This window comes from Pangasianodon hypophthalmus, chromosome 18 (genome assembly GCF_027358585.1).
Source record: "Pangasianodon hypophthalmus isolate fPanHyp1 chromosome 18, fPanHyp1.pri, whole genome shotgun sequence".
NCBI lineage: Eukaryota > Metazoa > Chordata > Actinopteri > Siluriformes > Pangasiidae > Pangasianodon > Pangasianodon hypophthalmus.
Window position 1 is genome coordinate 10,178,399 of NC_069727.1, and position 18,004 is coordinate 10,196,402.

General features: G+C 35.7%; 1 protein-coding gene across 3 annotated transcripts in view; it reads left to right on the forward strand.

Moving 5' to 3' along the window:
- The window catches only part of LOC113532214 (chemokine-like protein TAFA-2), a 44,756-nt gene extending 27,161 nt beyond the window's left edge, over positions 1 to 17,595 (forward strand). For 2 of the 3 annotated variants that reach the window (XM_026923468.3, XM_026923469.3), the window contains 4 exons: positions 5,561 to 5,713; positions 8,323 to 8,447; positions 12,903 to 12,952; positions 16,806 to 17,595. In XM_026923468.3, the coding sequence (XP_026779269.1) occupies positions 5,561 to 5,713; positions 8,323 to 8,447; positions 12,903 to 12,932 (308 nt within the window). In that variant the 3' untranslated portion in view covers positions 12,933 to 12,952; positions 16,806 to 17,595. The remainder of the gene's footprint in view (positions 1 to 5,560; positions 5,714 to 8,322; positions 8,448 to 12,902; positions 12,953 to 16,805) is intronic. The other variant, XM_053241612.1, reaches the window with a different exon arrangement.
- Positions 17,596 to 18,004: the final 409 nt, after the last annotated feature.

An 18,004-nucleotide genomic window follows, 5' to 3' on the forward strand; every position in this document is an offset into this window, starting at 1 on the left:
TAGTGCCATAATAGCATTCTAATGTACTTATATGGTCCCTGAAGTCATTTGAAATGGGTAGAAGTAATTATTTGTTCATTAGCAAAAGTATCACAGCCTAATTTACAGGCTTCATTGGCTAGATGGAGATTATTATTATTATTATTTTATTTATTTTTTTAAATTAGCATGATTGTTAAGAAAATTTACATTAACATTAAATTATTTGCTGGATATATTTGGTCACAAAGAACATAGCTTTTAGTTTTTAAAAAAATTTTTTTTTGTCCCTGAGGCTGTAAAATAAACTCTGCATCTACGGATAGGAGGATGTGGCATATGAATGCAAAACGTAAAAAGTGTTTGGAAAAATAGATTACAGCATTTTAAAATAAACCCTTTGTCGTTTGAGCACTCTCCGCAGTGCAGAAGTACCCCATTGTGCCACACAACAATATGGTGATATGAAACCAGCTTACCTTGACGAATAGTTCAGTAGCCCAGTGCATGTGCAGCCGCCAGGCAGCTTTTGGCCCAATTAGGGACGCACGCATTCCGGAAACTGGCAGCGGCCTTGGCTTGCTCATCCTCAAGATGCTCATCATCTTAGCGGGGACTGGAATCGAATTAGCTTGCAAGGGTTCAATTTCCATCTGATAATTTTGGTACACTGTAATTTCCCCAGGGTTTGTGTTTTTTTTTTTCTGGAATTGTAAATCTATTATCATTCGAGTCAGGCACAGCTTCCAGAGAGCACTTAATGTTTGGAGGGAAGATTTGGACTCAAAATGGAAAGAAGGAGAATATATGTGCAAAACAAACATCATATATTGAGCGGCTGAAGGTCCAACATGCATACAATATGCACTTTTTTTTTTTAACACTGAATTAATTACCTAGTATATCATGTCATTGTAAGGATTGCAAACACTGTAGTATTGTGTAGCTACTATATATAAGTAGATGCCCTTTTTAATGTATAACACAGATCTTCCTTCCTCTTATTTATTTCTACAATATAGTAGTAGTAATGTAATACAGTATCTACAATATGCCTTTGTATCATTTACAGCATTTGGCAGACACGCTTATCCAGAGTGACTTACATTTATCTCATTTATACAACTAAGCAGCTGAGAGTTAAGCTGCCAACAGTGGCAGCTTGGCAGTGCTGGGATGTGAATTCACAACCTTCCGATCAGTAGGCCAATGTCATAACCACTGAGCTCCCACTGGCCCTAATGTAATACAGTATTTACAGTAGAATGAAGAAGTCACTGTATCGTAATCATTTTATTGTCTCACGTCACCTTGGGTGGGTGCAGCACCAGCGCAAATATCAACTAATCAAACTCTGCCTGATATGTTTGTTGTGTCCGTTTTCATGTTTCACGGGATCTGTAGATCATGTGCCTATATCATCAAACTTAATGCAAGTACAGAAATGTTCAGTTTGTCTTTTTGCAGCTTGCTGGAGCTTATTTTCACTATATCTCCTTCAAATATCACAGCTTCAGTAGATTTCTTATTGTGTATGTGTTAATAATCAAAAACATTTACATTCCTATTGTTTTTGATTATTAACACATATCTATCGATGACATCACAGAGATATCTTTTTTGTTCATTTTAAAATAATTTCCAATATAATATTCTTATTCAGAGCCAGCCTTAACTTATAGTTAATAGTTATCATCATAATTGTGATAATGGATTTATTAGAGTTCCTCAGAAGGAATTCTTAAAAAAAAAAGTGCCGAGTCCATGTTGTGTCTGTACCCACTGCGAACTCCCATCATCCTCAGCCAGTTCCCACACCACATGACTCTCAGTCACAAGATCAAACTGAAACATATCCATGGTCACAAAAGCCAGACTTCTAAAGAAACACATCTGTACACAACCCCTTTAAATAATCCAGTCTTTGTGAAGTTTTATTTCCTGATTTGCCACACTACCTCTCCTACTTTATCCTGCTTGTTGATCACCTGAAAACCTTCTGTCTGTCCCTCATTTTGATGATTGCCTAATACCTATACTATATGGCCAAAAGTATGTGGACACCTGACCATCACACTCATATGTGCTTGTTGAACTTCCCATTACAGATTTAGTCCTCTTTTGCTGTTATAATAACCTCCACTCTTCTGGGAAGCCTGTCCACTAGATTTTAGGAACGTGGCTGAGGGAATTTGTGATCATTCAGCCACAAGAGCATTAGTGAGGTCAGGTACTGATGTTGGGTGAGGAGGTCTGAGGTTCATGTGGTGCTCCAGTTCATCTCAAAGAGGTTAGAGCTCTGTGCAGGATACTTTGAGTTCCTCCACTCCAATCTTGGCGAACCATGTCTTCATGGAGCTTGCTTTGTGCACAGGGGCATTGTCATGCTGGAACATCTTTGGGTCTCTTAGTTCCAGTGAAAGGAAATCTTAATTCTACAGCATACAAAGACATTCTATACAATTCTGTGCTACCAACTTTGTGGTAACAGTTTGGGGAAGAACCACATATGGGTGTGAAGGTCATGTGTCCACAAACTTTTAGCCATATAGTGTATGTCATCTGTCTGCCATTCGTGGCATCTTTCATCTAGTGTAACTTACACCATATATACACCATATTTGAAGTGAATGTGGCATGGACATCCTTATTATTCAATATAACAATTTTATCATCATCATCATCATTATTATTATTATTATTATTATTATTATTGTTGTTGCATACTAAGTAAATTTTTAGAATATACTGTAGAATATAACTTATTATGTGGAGTCAACTTAATCAAATCCTTATGATTCACTGTACGATATTTATTATATGCAGACAAAGCAGCTTTCATTTTTAGCTTGTTTTTTTCTTTTGCTCAAATCACAGTCTAAGCACCTTTTGCTCAAATCCGTGTCTCCCAACTCCTTTCAGACACACACATAAATGTGTTGGGGAATATGGGGGTGATTTGGCTGTCAAATTATCAAAAATACATTATGTTGTTCATCCTCTAAATGTGCCCTCCATCTCTATCTCGAAATGCTTCAATACATCACAGTTAGATTAGACATGCAGAGCCACTGAGCTTATCTGTTTGTTTGGTCATACCTGCGAACGAACACTTCAGGCCTCTGGAGGAGACTGTGACCTTATCTTTACAGTGAAGGGAACAGCACCTGAAATAACACATTGCTCAGTGTTACTTCTCTTCCTCCCTGTGCATGTTTGTACTAATAGAGTTCAGAAAGCTCAGAAAGCAAATAATGGCTGGCTAAAACTCTAGTGTCTCAGTTCATGCTCATATTTAGAATGTGCTAGGAGAACGTGTGGGTTATTTTCTGTAGTGCTTCCTTTCTTCCATAGTCAAAGTAACCGGTACAGCCTTCAAGAGAAGTGTGTGCAGAGACAACAGAAACTGATTATTAAAACCCTGTAACACAGACCTCTTGCTGCCTTGTACTGATATAATTTTCTCTCCATTCCTAGCGAGGTTAACACTCTAACTATAAATTAGACTGAGGATGTTAATAACATAAAAAAGATCCATGATCATATGTATTAAAAGTCAGATTATAATTGCACCGATAGAATCTGCTGACCATTTCTAAATGTCACCAATTCACATTACACATTAAGCTACGATGAGGACTGTCGGAGAGCTATTCAGAAAATGTTTAAAAGTGATTTCAGTAATTATGGAGAGGAGTACTATATACATAAAAAGCCTCTACTGAACACATTTCAGTATCATTTATCATAATTTACAAAATCCAACCCCATAATTCTATTGATTAGTTATGAAAATGCAATGTAATTAGATAAGCTTGTCTGCACTGCTATAGAACAGTGCGAGGGCATCCAAACACTCTTAATTAGTTGTTTACCACATTAGGTGGAAACAAAAATGCATCCACAGGAGGAGGGAACCTCATGGAAATGTCAGACTCAATTAAAAGTGCACAGACATACACTGCCTTTAAATAATTCAGACAATACCGAGGGAGCCAACTACATAAAAATAGAGAAATGGATAAAAATACAGAACACTGCAGTTTAACTCTGAGCATTCCTTTAACTTCTTTTATACTTTAGTTTTTTTAACTTCATATACAGTATAGTGTACCACATGCACACCTACAGAACACACCCCCAGGTCAGGATCATCAGAATGTTAAGCTTTTATTATGGACACTAACTTTTCTATTCCTATTTACCCTGGTTACGCTGGTATATAAATTGTTCCCTATAAAGTTAAACATTTTACCCTTAAAGATTCTCCAAGTAGAACTAGAAGTCAAGCTGAAAGCTATGGCATAAAGACTTAAAAGTCAAAATGCCGTGGTGTAATAAGGAGACTGTCGAAATATCTGTTATCGGTAGCAACTGAACCTGTTATTTTTCCATGATTTCTAAAATGATATCGTATTACGTAATCAGCGAGGTCCAGGAAGAGGAAGTGCTTTGAGCTGAGCTCAGCCCATCCCGGTGGTCTTTTCTCTGGTCTCTCCTTCTTCAGATCCTCTATTGTAGATGATGAAGCTCTTGATGTGGACTGGGAGGAGGAGTCCAGAAAGAAAGAAATATTAAATATTATAAATTATATTACGATATCATTTACATTTTGAAATTATGCTAAACATGAAACATGACTGTGATTGCCTGAATGTTGCCTGTTTTTTGACTTTAGACATTGGATTTTGGACTGGTTTTGGATTGTTAGCTTTTGGATTATTTGAGTGTTTAATAAACTTCAACCCACACTTGCATCCGTCTCTGCCTATACCTGATAGAAATAAGCATAATTAACTGCCAATAACATCAAAAACATGATATACAGTATATATATATGTGTGTGTGTGTGTGTGTATACTGTATATCATGTTTCATGTATCATATATATATATATATATATATATATATATACTGTATATCATGTTTCATGTTTAGCATAATTTCATAATGTGAATGAGATCATAATACGATATCATTTTAGAAATCATGGAAACATAACAGGTTCAATTGCTACAGATAACCGTTGCAAATCCTGGAATAAGTTAGCACCTAGCTGTGTGTCATTCATTTAGAGAACTTCATATATTTCCTATATTATATGTGTCCTCTTTATAGATATTAACTACAGTTTCAAAACAATTTTGTGGATCTGGTCACAATGAGACAAAACATGGCACAAAGCAAAGTTACAAAAGAAAAGGGTTTAGAACCAAAATGGGATTGAAAGGTTTTATTCACTAGGGGTATGTAATGAATGCCACGATTGTTTTGAACTCTTTGTACAGGAAATGGCGCTGGTAAAATCAAATAAAGGTTTATGTGCCGTTTTATCAATCAGGCTGTCCTAATTTATTTGAAAGAGCAACCATGAAAAAGTATGGTTACCCTGGTTGAAAAGTTTTATTATTTAAACAAATGACTGGAATAGTGTCATACTAGGGTTTTATCTTACACATTGTAAAGATATTTTAATATAGATAACGTTATATTCATATATCACTATATCCTTCCTTTAGAGCAGATGAAAAGGTATCAACCATATGAGTTTGTGTGTGTCATTTGACCTCTCATTCAACAGTTCACCATGTCAGAACAGGAACGTGTGAAGTCGTAGCATTACATCGATGCTGCAATAAGAACAAGATAGAGGAACGTTCTCAGACTGTCAAATGCTCCTGCTTTCCGGGACAAGTGGCTGGAACCACACGAGCAGCACCTTCCTGTGTAGATGGTATGTTCCGGGATTTTATACACACATACACACAGACACACACACACACACACACACACACATACATATATATATATACCCGTGTAACATCTTTTTTTTTTTATCATACTTTTTTGCCTTTATATTGGCACAACGCTATAATTTTTTTCAAAAATACCTATAACTAGGCATTGTGTATACATTGTTAAATGAGGTCGAAACATTTCTGATATAGGACACAAATTGTCATTTGATATTGATATTATCAGTAACAACTTGAGTGAAAAGTAGAATCCTTTTTTTGCTTTAATGACAGTGTGCACTCGAGCTGGCACGGACTCCACAAGTTTGTGCAAAACCCGATGATCCATTTCAGATCAAATCCATCAGAGTGTCGTCTGAACACATGCTTCAATAGAAGAGATTAGACATGAGGATTTTCAAAATTTTCAAAATTCTAAAACTTTCTGTTTATTTCCAATTTTAAAAAAATTCCAGATTTTCAATGTGGTTTCAATCGTTTGGACCCCACTGTATGGATTTTGTTGCTGTAAGGCATTTTGAACTGAAAAGAATGTTCTACTAAATATTTGTAACTAGATTTTTAAAGTTTTGGGGAAGCATTCCTAAATTTTGAATTAATAAAGAACCAAATATTAAAATTGGTTCTGAAGACATGCATGTGTATGACATTACCTGAAATTAATCACTTATAGCTCAGATTTTGGTGGCACAGTGGTGCAGTTGGTAGTGTTGATATCTCAGTGCTCAGTGGTTACTGTCTGTGTTTAGTTTTGGATGTTCTCCCTGTGTGTTTGTGTTTTTTTTTCCTCTGGATTCCTCGCTTTTCTCCCATATTTACATTTACATTTATGGCATTTGGCAGACGTCCTTATCCAGAGCGACTTACAAAAGTGCTTTGAAGTCTATCAAAAATACATTCTGATACTGGCTCACTAGGTCACAAACTAGGAATACCATCAGTCCAAAAACTCTGTTTGGGAGGTAATAGACAAGTGCTCAGACAATACTTTTTTTTTTTTGGTTTTGTAAGTGCTAACTTGAGTACTTTAGGAAGAGGTAAGTCTTTAGACGTTGTTTGAAGACTGCCAGTGACTCAGCTGTTCGGACATCTAGCTGTATACAGGTAAATTAACAACTTTAAATTGCCCCAGGTGTGTATGTGTGTGTTTGTGTGTGTGTACTGTTCTATGCAGTGAACTCTGTCTCATGCCCCAGTATTCCCAGCAAAGGCTCTACAACTAGGATAAAGTAGTTACTGTAAATGAATGAATTAATGATTGAGTTCAGAAAGTACTATTCTAGATCTTACTTTTTCTAGATTTTTTAATGAACTTACTTACTTGTCACATCAAGTATAAATGGCAGTAGAGCTAATTTTGCTACCATGAAACAAGTGAAATATATATATATATATATATATATATATATATATATATATATATATATATATATATATGTGCTAGCTGGTGGAGATTGGATGCTAAAAATATGTTCAAATGTGTGAAGGTTGCCTGTCTAATGTGCAAGTGCTTTCCTGCTGCTTATTTTCTTTCTGATTATTAATAGAAACATGACTTTGTTACTCAGTTCCAATTGGAACGTATGAAACATTTGGTGCTAAAACACTCCTTCTTTACTGCGTGTCACAAGTTATACATTGAAGAATGTATGTAGATTATGTATGTATCTTACATACCGGGATTTTTCTCCCAAAGATTCTTGATAAGTTTCTGAACATCTGGTAAATGAGATTTACTTAAAGGAGGAGCTTAAATGTTGTTCACTGGATCATTGGGATGTGGATGATAGAAGATCAAAATTACTCTTAAAAATTACTCTTTACAAAAAACAAAACAAAACAAACAAATGAACAATAATAGTAATATCCACATATATTTCTATTACTATAAAATCAAAAGAGATGGCCTTGGTCAATGGCACTAAGCCTTAATCAGTTTGGCATTGTATGTACATATTTTACGATAGAAGCTCCGGTCACTCCATAATCCACTGTGAAAAGTGTGTAACTGTTAAAAAGGGCAGTTGTCATCTTTTTTACTTGGCTCATAAGTGCCCTACTATAGTTGCGATGTAATAAAGTAGAGGAAATCAGTGTATTAAGCTACTAGAGAGAACCCAGATGGGCCCCTCAGTGCTGTCTGACCTATTCAATGACATTTTGTGTCTGACATTCCCTGCAAATTAAAGCATAGCACTAATGTGCTCACTGCAGGAAATCTTGACAAAACGATCAGTGCTTAACCTTTTCATTATCTCCACTACATATTTAGATACTGCACCTTTTACTCCAATCTGTGCAAGACAATGGTCTATTGCAAGGGCTTATATTTCTCTAATGTGAATCACTGAAAGCTCGAAAGCTAATACCGTCGCTTTTAATGTAAATCATGTCATCAAGTGTTCCAGACTCTAGATAGCTGTAAAGAACAAAAGTAAGACATGGAAATCATGTCACCTCAATAGCAGCCAGAAAACTGCACAGCTCCAAATATTGATGTTCTCCCATCAATTCACATCATCTTGTATTGTGTCTTGTATCTATGAATCAGTATTTGGATTGAAAGAGTACATTTAACCTCCTACAGCCTCCATAGTTGAGCAGAAGTGGTGGTGTCAGATGCACCCCTGCCTGGATGGAGAGGAGTGTAAAGTTCTGCCTGATCTTAAAGGCTGGAGCTGTGCCACAGGGAACAAGATCAAGACCACAAAGGTATGTGAAGACACACACTCTTCTTACTAACAGTCATTTTTCACAAACAAATCTACACCTTCACTATATGTCATTTGCTAGTAGTTAGTTTTATACCACAGCACTGTTGAATTCTCTAGTACGTTTTGTTAAAAAGGTGCTGATTAATATTCTATAACAGAAGATCTGACCGTAATTCTGCCTTCAAGACAAATCACAGGTTTATATTACTGCACTTGTTCTAATACGTATGTTATAACTCACAGAGACTTGTATGCTGGACTTTCCACATAATCTAAGTCTAATAATAAATGGATTAAAAATATGTAATCATTGAGATGGTTAAGTTTTTCTGTAAGGAGACTTTTATTTAACATTGATCGAAGGTTCTACACATCAGTGCTCTGTAAAATCAGTAGGTTTGGGCTTTCCAGTTTTGCAGTAACATGAGAAGCTGGGCATTTTTTCTTATTACCTTTAAAAGAAAAAAAAAAAGACTTTTTAGCTGCTATAACATAAGTGACAGTAGGAACTACTTTGTTTCATGGATGTTAATGATAAATGATTAAAAAGTAAGTTGTATTGTTCATTAATAAATAAAAAATGTAATTATTAGTAAATTAGTGTGGTGTAAGAGGAATAAAACACTTCCCACCACCCAGTCATTGTTTATTTTCCTACAACAGCATGACCAGTTATTCCTTTTGTATCATACACCATGATATTCAATAGGCTTTATATTGTTTTTTTTTTAAATAAACCCTTTATTGCATTCAGGAGAACACGTATTAGAAGGACAGAATGTTGATGAAGTGTCTGTACACTTTTTTGTATTCTAATAAAAAAAAAAAAAAAAAAAACATTTTTGTCTAATTGTGAATAGTTAGTGATGATTGTGACTTGCTGCTAAGGACACTTTTAAGTTAGTTAAATAACTGTCCATTAAAAACAAGCACAATTAAGCAAGTGTTTTAAAGACAATATCATGATAGCATCAAAAATCAGAAAAATAGATCAGGCAGTTGTCCCGAAATGATGATTAAAAGAAATCACATGCCTAGTCACTACAAAGGAAATCATACTAAATTTTTTTTTTTCAACAACCAAGATTATCTATATGTCAATATATTATCAATATTTTTTAATTATCAAGATTATCAATATCTATCTATCTATCTATCTATCTATCTATCTATCTATCTATCTATCTAGCTATCTATACTGACCAGCCATAACATGAAAACCACTGACAGGTGAAGTGAATAAAATTGATTATCCCATTACAGTGGCACCTGCCAAGGGGTGGGATTTATTAGGCAGCAAGTGAACAGTCAGTTCTTGTTCTAGAAGTTGATGTGTTGGAAGCAGGAACAATGGGCAAATGTAAGGATCTGAGTGACTTTAACAACGGCCAGATTGTGATGGCTAGACGACTGTGTGTCAGAACATCTCCAGAACAGCAGGTCTTGTGGGGTGTTCCTGGTATACATTGGTTAGTACCTACCAAAAGTGGTCCAAAGAAGGACAAGAGGTGAACCGGCGACAGGGTCATGGGCGCCCAAGGCTTACTGATGCGCGTGGGGAGTGAAGGCTAGCCGGACTGGTCCAACCCCACAGAAGAGCTACTGTAGCACAAATTGCTGAAAAAGATAATGCTGGCTATGATAGAAAGGTGTCAGAACACACAGTGCATTGTAGCTTGCAGCTTATGGGGCTGCATAGCCGCAGACTGATCAGAGTGCCCATGCTGACCTCTGTCCACCACCTAAAAAGCGCCTACAATGGTCATGTGAGCATCAGAATTAGACCATGGAACATTGGAAGAAGGTGGCCTGGTCTGATGAATCACGTTTTCTTGGGGAAGAGATGGCACCAGGATGCACTATGGGAAGAAGGCAAGCCAGCTGAGGCAGTGTGATGCTTTGGACTGCTGGGAAACCTTAGGTCCTGGCATTCATGTGCATGTTACTTTGACACGTACCACCTACCTAAACATTGCTGCAGATCAAGTACACAACTTCACGGCAGTGAGATTCGCTAATGGCAGTGACCTCTTTCAGCAGAATAATGCACCCTGCCACACTGCAAAAATTGTTCAGGAATGGTTTGAGGAACATGACAAAGAGTTAAAGGTGTTGAATTGGCATCCAGATTCCCCAGATCTCAATCTGATCGAGCATCTGTGGGACGTGCTGGACAAACAAGTCTGATCCATGGAGGCTCCACCTTGCAACTTACAGGACTTAAAGGATCTGCTGCTAACGTCTTGGTGCCAGACACCACAGCACATCTTCAGAGGTCTTGTAGAGTCCAAGCCTTGACGGGTCAGAGCTGTTCTGGTGGCACAAGACCTACACAATATTAGGCAGGTGGTTTTAGATGTTATGGCTGAGCGGTGTGTATATATACAGTACTGTGCAAAACTCTTAGGCAAATGCTATACAGCAAAGATGCCTTCAAAAATAATTAAATTAAATGTATCTACATTAAAAAAAATACTAAACAGTAAACAGTAATAAATGAAACAGAGTCAATATTTAGAGTGATGACCCTTTGTTTTAAAAAAAAAATGTCTCGGGTGCAATTAGTGCAGTTTTATAAGGAAATGAGCTGGAAGTGTTACTGAGCATCTTACAGAAGCAGCCACAGTTCTTCTGGAGACTTCGACTGTCACACTTTCTTCTTATTTTTGCAACAAAACCCAGCAGCCTTCATTATGTTTTTGTCTGAAAAGTGGTCTCCTACGTAATATACTGCTTTCTTTACTGACATACAAATATAGTTGTGTACCATTTTGTGCTGGAAAACTAATGTTTACAAATCTATTAAATCTGTAGAAGATTTGATTTTACAGATTTACTTTTAAGTATGACAGACCAAAAATGTACCAACATATTCATTTATTCAATCCATTAGAGGCTTTAACAATTTTTTTGAAATTGTGTTTCATGTTAACATCACTTTCTGGTTTTATTAAGTCTATGGTTTGTTAATGTTTTTCAGAACCCCTTTTGTTTGAAGTGACAAGTCAATTAGTCTTACAAATAGAACTACATTGATACTAGTTGATAGTAACCTCCACCACCATCAATGGTAATTAAAAAAAATACAGTCAGGGACCCCTGGATATATTTCATGGACACTTGGGGGTAGGGATACAGGAAGACATTTTACACTGGGGCTTCTGGAATTTTAAGCAGCATACATGTGGTGTGAGCAATGATGTTACATCCGAATGATAATTTTTCAAATTATTTTTCTTTTAACAGAGAATGTATCTTGATTACAATAAATATAGCACAGCATGGTTGAATTCTCAAATCTCAAGGTGGTGATTAATTTTCTATCGCAGCACAGATCTGAATATTTACAACTGAATAAATGACAGGTTTATATTAATGTGCTCATTCTAATACGACAGGGATTGTATGGTGGACGCTGCACATAATCTAAGCCAAGTAATAAACAAATTAAAAACATGTTATTATATATATATATATATATATATATATATATATATATATATATATATATATATATATATATATATATAAATATAAGAGACATTTATAAACATTTATCGAAGGAGTGTCAATGCTCAGTTTCCCGACACGGAGGTTAGTTCCTGTTATCACTTATGTAACCTCTCTATTTTTTTTTTATTGTAATTAACGAGCCATTTAAAAAAAAAAGGTTCTTATCATGCTACAGAGAAACCAGAAACCAAAACTCCTCTGTCCTGAAGACTCGTGGATGTTCCCTAACATTAAACGCAACTATAAAAGTTAAAAAGTGCAATGTGTCATTTATTAATAAATAAAAATTGGAATTTTTGGCAAATTGCTGTGGTATACATATGTTAGGACTAAGATTCCCTGATTATGTTTGCCTACTAGTTTGCGCTTGATTGCTACAGGAACTTTGTTTATTATATTATTATTACCCATACCCTAATCTTTACCATTGGAAAACTCCTAAACAGATCAGCTTAAATGCTTATCTGCTGCCAACACTTACTTCAGCTGTTCTGACCTTAGTGACAGTGTGAAGCTTTTAGTCGTCTTAATGACATTAGAAAAAGAATTCATCATGTCACCACAACAATCTTACACCTTCACAAGACCAATAAGCCAACACTCCAGCTTTAATTAGAACCTTTTAATAGTAAGCTGATGCCAGTGCCCTTGTCCTGGTTATGATGACTGTATGGCTTCACTCCTGCTCATCTCTGTCCACATTATATCAATTATTTAAGCTGCCACACCAAACCTGGTGTCTGGAGCCTAATTATTGATCCAAGGAGTCTTAAACAGCCTAAAACCCAGCGCATGTCTTCAGCTGTTGTTTGTGGTGGTTTTTATATTGATCCGGTGGTAAAACACATAAACCTCAAAAGACGGCATTTCTTTCATTCTCTATGAAATACTAAACTAATACTGTTTCCTCCTTTCATTTCCCATGTAACCTTTGGGACAGATCTCTTCTGACCGGGATCAGCTTTGGTAGCGGATGGAAACTAGATACAGGTCAGACTGCACTTCACTACAATACATTAAGAGATGGTCAGAAATGCTTCGGATTGGAATGATATTTCCTGCCCATTAGAGTGTTTTTTCCCTGTACCTGCATGGCTTTAGGTACCCCTGCTGAGCACTGACTGCATGTCTGCTAGAACACGCCTGCAAAAGAAAATCGCAAAACATGAGAATCTGTCAATGGAGAATCATAAAAGCACAAGTCATGTTCAAATCTTTTCATCTTTTCATTAATACACTGAACAACAAATGTTTCTCAATATGCATCTGACATCTCACAGTTTCTGAAGATAATTTGATGAATCGTGGCACCACAGCAAGCTTGTCATGTGAAAGCTTCACCAACTACTCTTATATTCCTTCTAAAAAAAGCTTTACAAAGATGATATGGCTCTGAAGACTGTATTTTCTACACTGAATCGTAATGTGTATGACAGTAATAAAACAATACTTGGAAACAGTTCTGGAAATGTGTACAGCAGGTTAATTATTAATTTTGAGAATGTCATATGTTAATATATGACAGACACTCAAAAGGAGGCCAGGGGCAAACTTCCTTGTTTTCTCCCACATATCCTGTTTATATATATATATATATATATATATATATATATATATATATATATATATATATATATATATATATATATATATATTTACATATATATACATACATATATATATCATAGAACTTTGATTTTTGATTTATGGGTACAAAACACAACATTTTAAGTAATGTTTAGTCAGGATTACCTGTAAAGTAAAGACAATATTAGGGTTTACAGTGTATGTGGCGCCTTGCAGTTCTGAGTTGTTACTTTCTGGATAGATCTTTTGAGTATGACCTTGTTTGCCTTGCCAAGTTTTTGACCTTTTGTGTTGCCCTTGTGTCTTGATATGATCTCTGATATTTTGTGCGTTAACCTTGACATCCCTCACGAGCAGTTAATTTTTTGGATTTCATTTTGTACCTGATTGTATTTTACCTTGGTATTGACCCTGAATGTTTTGAGTTCTGTCATTAAAACCTCTGCATAGGGATCCTCACTTTGCCTCTGCGAGCCCCTTATTCCAGACACAATTGCATCAGGCTAAAATAAAAAGAAGCAAATGTATGTATTCCATTTGAATAACTTTGAATATTTGAATATTCCATTTGACCAATGATAAAGATGTATTCTCCCCAGTTGCCTCTTGCCGAGGCTTTTCTTCTAGGAGGATTAAATAATGTAAACCCTGCAGGTGTGCAGTCCTCTAATAGATCATTACCATCACTGTGTGTAAAAATACATGTATTAAGCACAGGATTGGAAACCATTTCAAACTGAAAACTGAAATAAACAGTATTTAGCTAGAAGCAAATACAACAGAAAACATAATCGTCATTCACTAAACACGATCTGTTCATAATTAATATCATTATTCTTTCATTCCTTATAGCTCACCAGCTTATTGTTTAGCTTATTGCTTACCTTCAAACGAGCAAATGTTTTTGGATCAATGTCTCGTCTTGCATGATTTCATTCACACACACACATACCATAGGCTATAATCTAGCACAAACAAGGTAAATTAATGTTACTAAATGTTTCCTCAGCATAAAACTTCATTATGTTAAAGTATGCATTAGAAAGATAATCAAACCTGCTTCTTTTGTGTTGCGCTCATGAAAATGAGAGAAAAAACAAACATTTTTAAACAGGGATTTGTAAGCCTATTGACAATCTTGTAACTTCTCATTTGACGTTATTTTGGTCATTATAACCTTTATTTAATTTTTATGGCATATTTCATTGATACTGGAACATAAACAGTAAGTGTGTCCTTATCAACACAAACCCAGCTGCTGGGTTTAATAGCTTTCTAAACCTACTAGTTTATTATATTAGCCCTACTTAAATTAATCATTTCTCCTCTTTTCTTCTAACATTAAGTTAGGTATGGAGCACAAGAACAAATCTTGGTTCTGCTCAGAGCAAAGCAATCGATTTTTTAATTCCATTTCTGAGCCCTAATTAAGCATATTGTTGTTATTTGTTGTATTTATCTCTCATAACTCAAACAATTCTCTTAGACTGACTGTCCTTATAGCGTATATGAATATGTTATTACGAGTACAACATAAATTATAAAGACGTCTTACAGAAAAGTGCTTTTCTGCTTGCTGTAGCAAAAAAGAAAGAAAGAAAGAAAAACTAATAATTCTTAATTTAGTGACTCATTAATCTTGGTGACAGTGGAGAATGTTACTCCACTTCACAAAGGGGGTAGATTATATTTCTATGTGCTATGTGTAATATGTGCAAGAATGAATTTTCTGCCCTTGATTATGTAAAGAGGCGAAGCTAACCTACATATTAATCTGCTACTGTATTTATATCATATATAACTTTCCTAGGGAGAGAATTTCTTTATGTACTGCATAAATGACAGGACAGTGGAAAAAATTCTGGACAGTGGAAGCCCTGTCTGAAAATGTTGTGAAGACTAATGCCGATATGAGACCTTTCAGACATCAGTTGCGGCAGTGAATGGTGCATGTGCGTGTGTGTGTGTGAGAGAGAGAGATAACAGATATCATGCAGTGCTCAAGCCTCATGGATCAACCAGGGAAGAAGATAGAAAAAAGCTAAAGAAAAAAAAACTAAAGCACTTAAATCACTTCAAATTGAGCAATAATTGTTCCTAGTTACAGTTTAAAGACGGGATATTCTGTCACCATTTATTTTTTTCCCTCTCCTGTTGAGTGCACTGCAGTAAGTCATTCAGTGCTATAACTATAATACGTTATAGTTTCTATAATAACAGCTCATTCACAGGGTTGTACAGTGGCTGCTCCACATAATCTAAGAGTAATAATAAACAGATTTTTGAAAAGTGTTTTTGTTTAACATGTATTATTATTGATGTGGTGAAGTTTTTTTTTGTTAGGAGACATTTATGTAACATTTATTGAAGTCTTGGGTACAGGAAAGTCTTCAGGTCAAAGACGTTTACATATTCCAGGTTCTTTGTAAAATGATGATGATGATGATGATGAGAGAGAGAGAGAGAGAGAGAGGGAGGGAGAAAGAGAGAGAGAGATGCTGTTGAGTAAAGGACTGTATATTGCAGCTAAAGTGTAAGTGATAACAGGAACTAACTTGTCTCATGGACGTTAAATCTTAAGGTTTAAAACATCACCTCAACTACAAACCGTTAAAATGCGCAACATGTTATTCACTAATAAATTAAACATTGTAATCCTTGGCAAATCACTGTGGTATAAGCGGAATTCCACTTTGGGGTGGTAAGGGCCCTCCACTTAGAGTAAAGCTTCATCACACAACCCTGATGTGGATTATTTTCATAATAACTGCACAATTTGTCATGTGTTGTTCATTACGTCATAACCTGGATAAAACGGAAAGACATGAGCATAAAAGTGGTTTAAGAAAGGGGGCAGTGGTGGATCAATGTTTAAAGGCTCTGGATTACTGCTCAGAAGGTTGGGGGTTCAAGCTGAAGCCCCACCAAGCTGCCACCTGTGGGCCCTTGTGCACGGCCCTTAATCCTTTTTGATTCTGGTGCACTGTATCATAGCTGACCCCAGCTTCCCAAGAAGCTTCCTAAGAAGCTGGGATATACAAAGAAATGAATTTCACTGTGCTGTGATTTATATGTGACTTCTTTTATATTACTATCATCTGGGTAGGCTCTGTGGATCAGGTGGTTTAATAGCATTATATTTGTGATGTTTATGTGTTAGAACTATATTATATTAAATATATTGTAATAATATTAATTAATTAATAAAAATAAATTCTAATTCTAATAAATTCTAAATGAGAAACTTTTCTTTCAGGTGGATTGAGTTGGAGAACTGTTTGGAGGCTCCTCATCTTTGCCTGTGGATCTGATCTGTGTAAAGACTGTTTTGTAACAGACACAGAACAACGCAGTGAACGCAGGTTTTCCAGGCACATCAGTGTCGTGAGCACATCTGGATGCTGTTCCGTACTTCAGCTTTATAAAGCTTGTTGTGGATTTCTGTAGTTGCGTATTGCTTGCCGTTTTTGGACTTTTGGCTCAGTTACAAAGTTCCTTTATGTAGATCCATATGGATCCAAGTGTGACAACCATTTTGCCTCAAGATACAGTTATTTAGTTTAGCTTATGAATGCAAATAGACTTAATCATATAAAAATTGGCAATGTAATGGCACAAAGCCACATAAGATTACAATATATGTGAACTTTGTTTGTGTGGATCAGAAAGCCTTGAAGTTCCAATATGAATGTTTATGTAAGCCTATGTTAATTAATGCACCATTTATTGCATTAAATCTGAAGTAAAAAAATTAACAAACCTATAGAATTAAACAAAAAAAGTTTTTTTTTTTTTTTTAACATACTGTATGTATAGCTGCAAATGCTTCCTCATATGTACTGTATGTCAGGAACAAAGTGACTCTATAATAAACCATATTTGTCTTTAAACCATTTGTGTGTATTATAGCACAGAAATAGCACAAAAAAAATCAAACATAATCAAAGGCATGGTTGTTGCTTTAAAAGTGCTGTAAGGTCTGATTCTCTCTGTAACATAGTCACCTTACATGGCTAATTACTAAAATAAATGATGTTTTATAGACACATTGCTGTATTCATAATTACTTCTGACTTCTGATTATCCATGATGATGACACCATTCATTCATCTTTAGTAAGTGCTTTATCCTGGTCAGGATCATAGTGGATCTAGAGCCCAGAAATAGCCAGGCAACATTTTTACCACTTTATCTTCACTTTTCCTCACAATTTTGGAAGCAGCATATGCAGTGGATATAAAAAGTCTACACACCCCTGTAGACTGGCAGGTTTTTGTGGAGTAAAAGAATGATTTTATTACACCACTCAGTCTTTTTGGGTAAGAGTCTATCAGCGTGGCACATCTTGACTTGACAATATTTCCACTCTTTCTTACAAAAACATTCTAGATCCATCAAACTGTGAGGGCATCTCCTGTGCACAGCCTGCTTCAGGTCATCCCACAGATTTTTAGT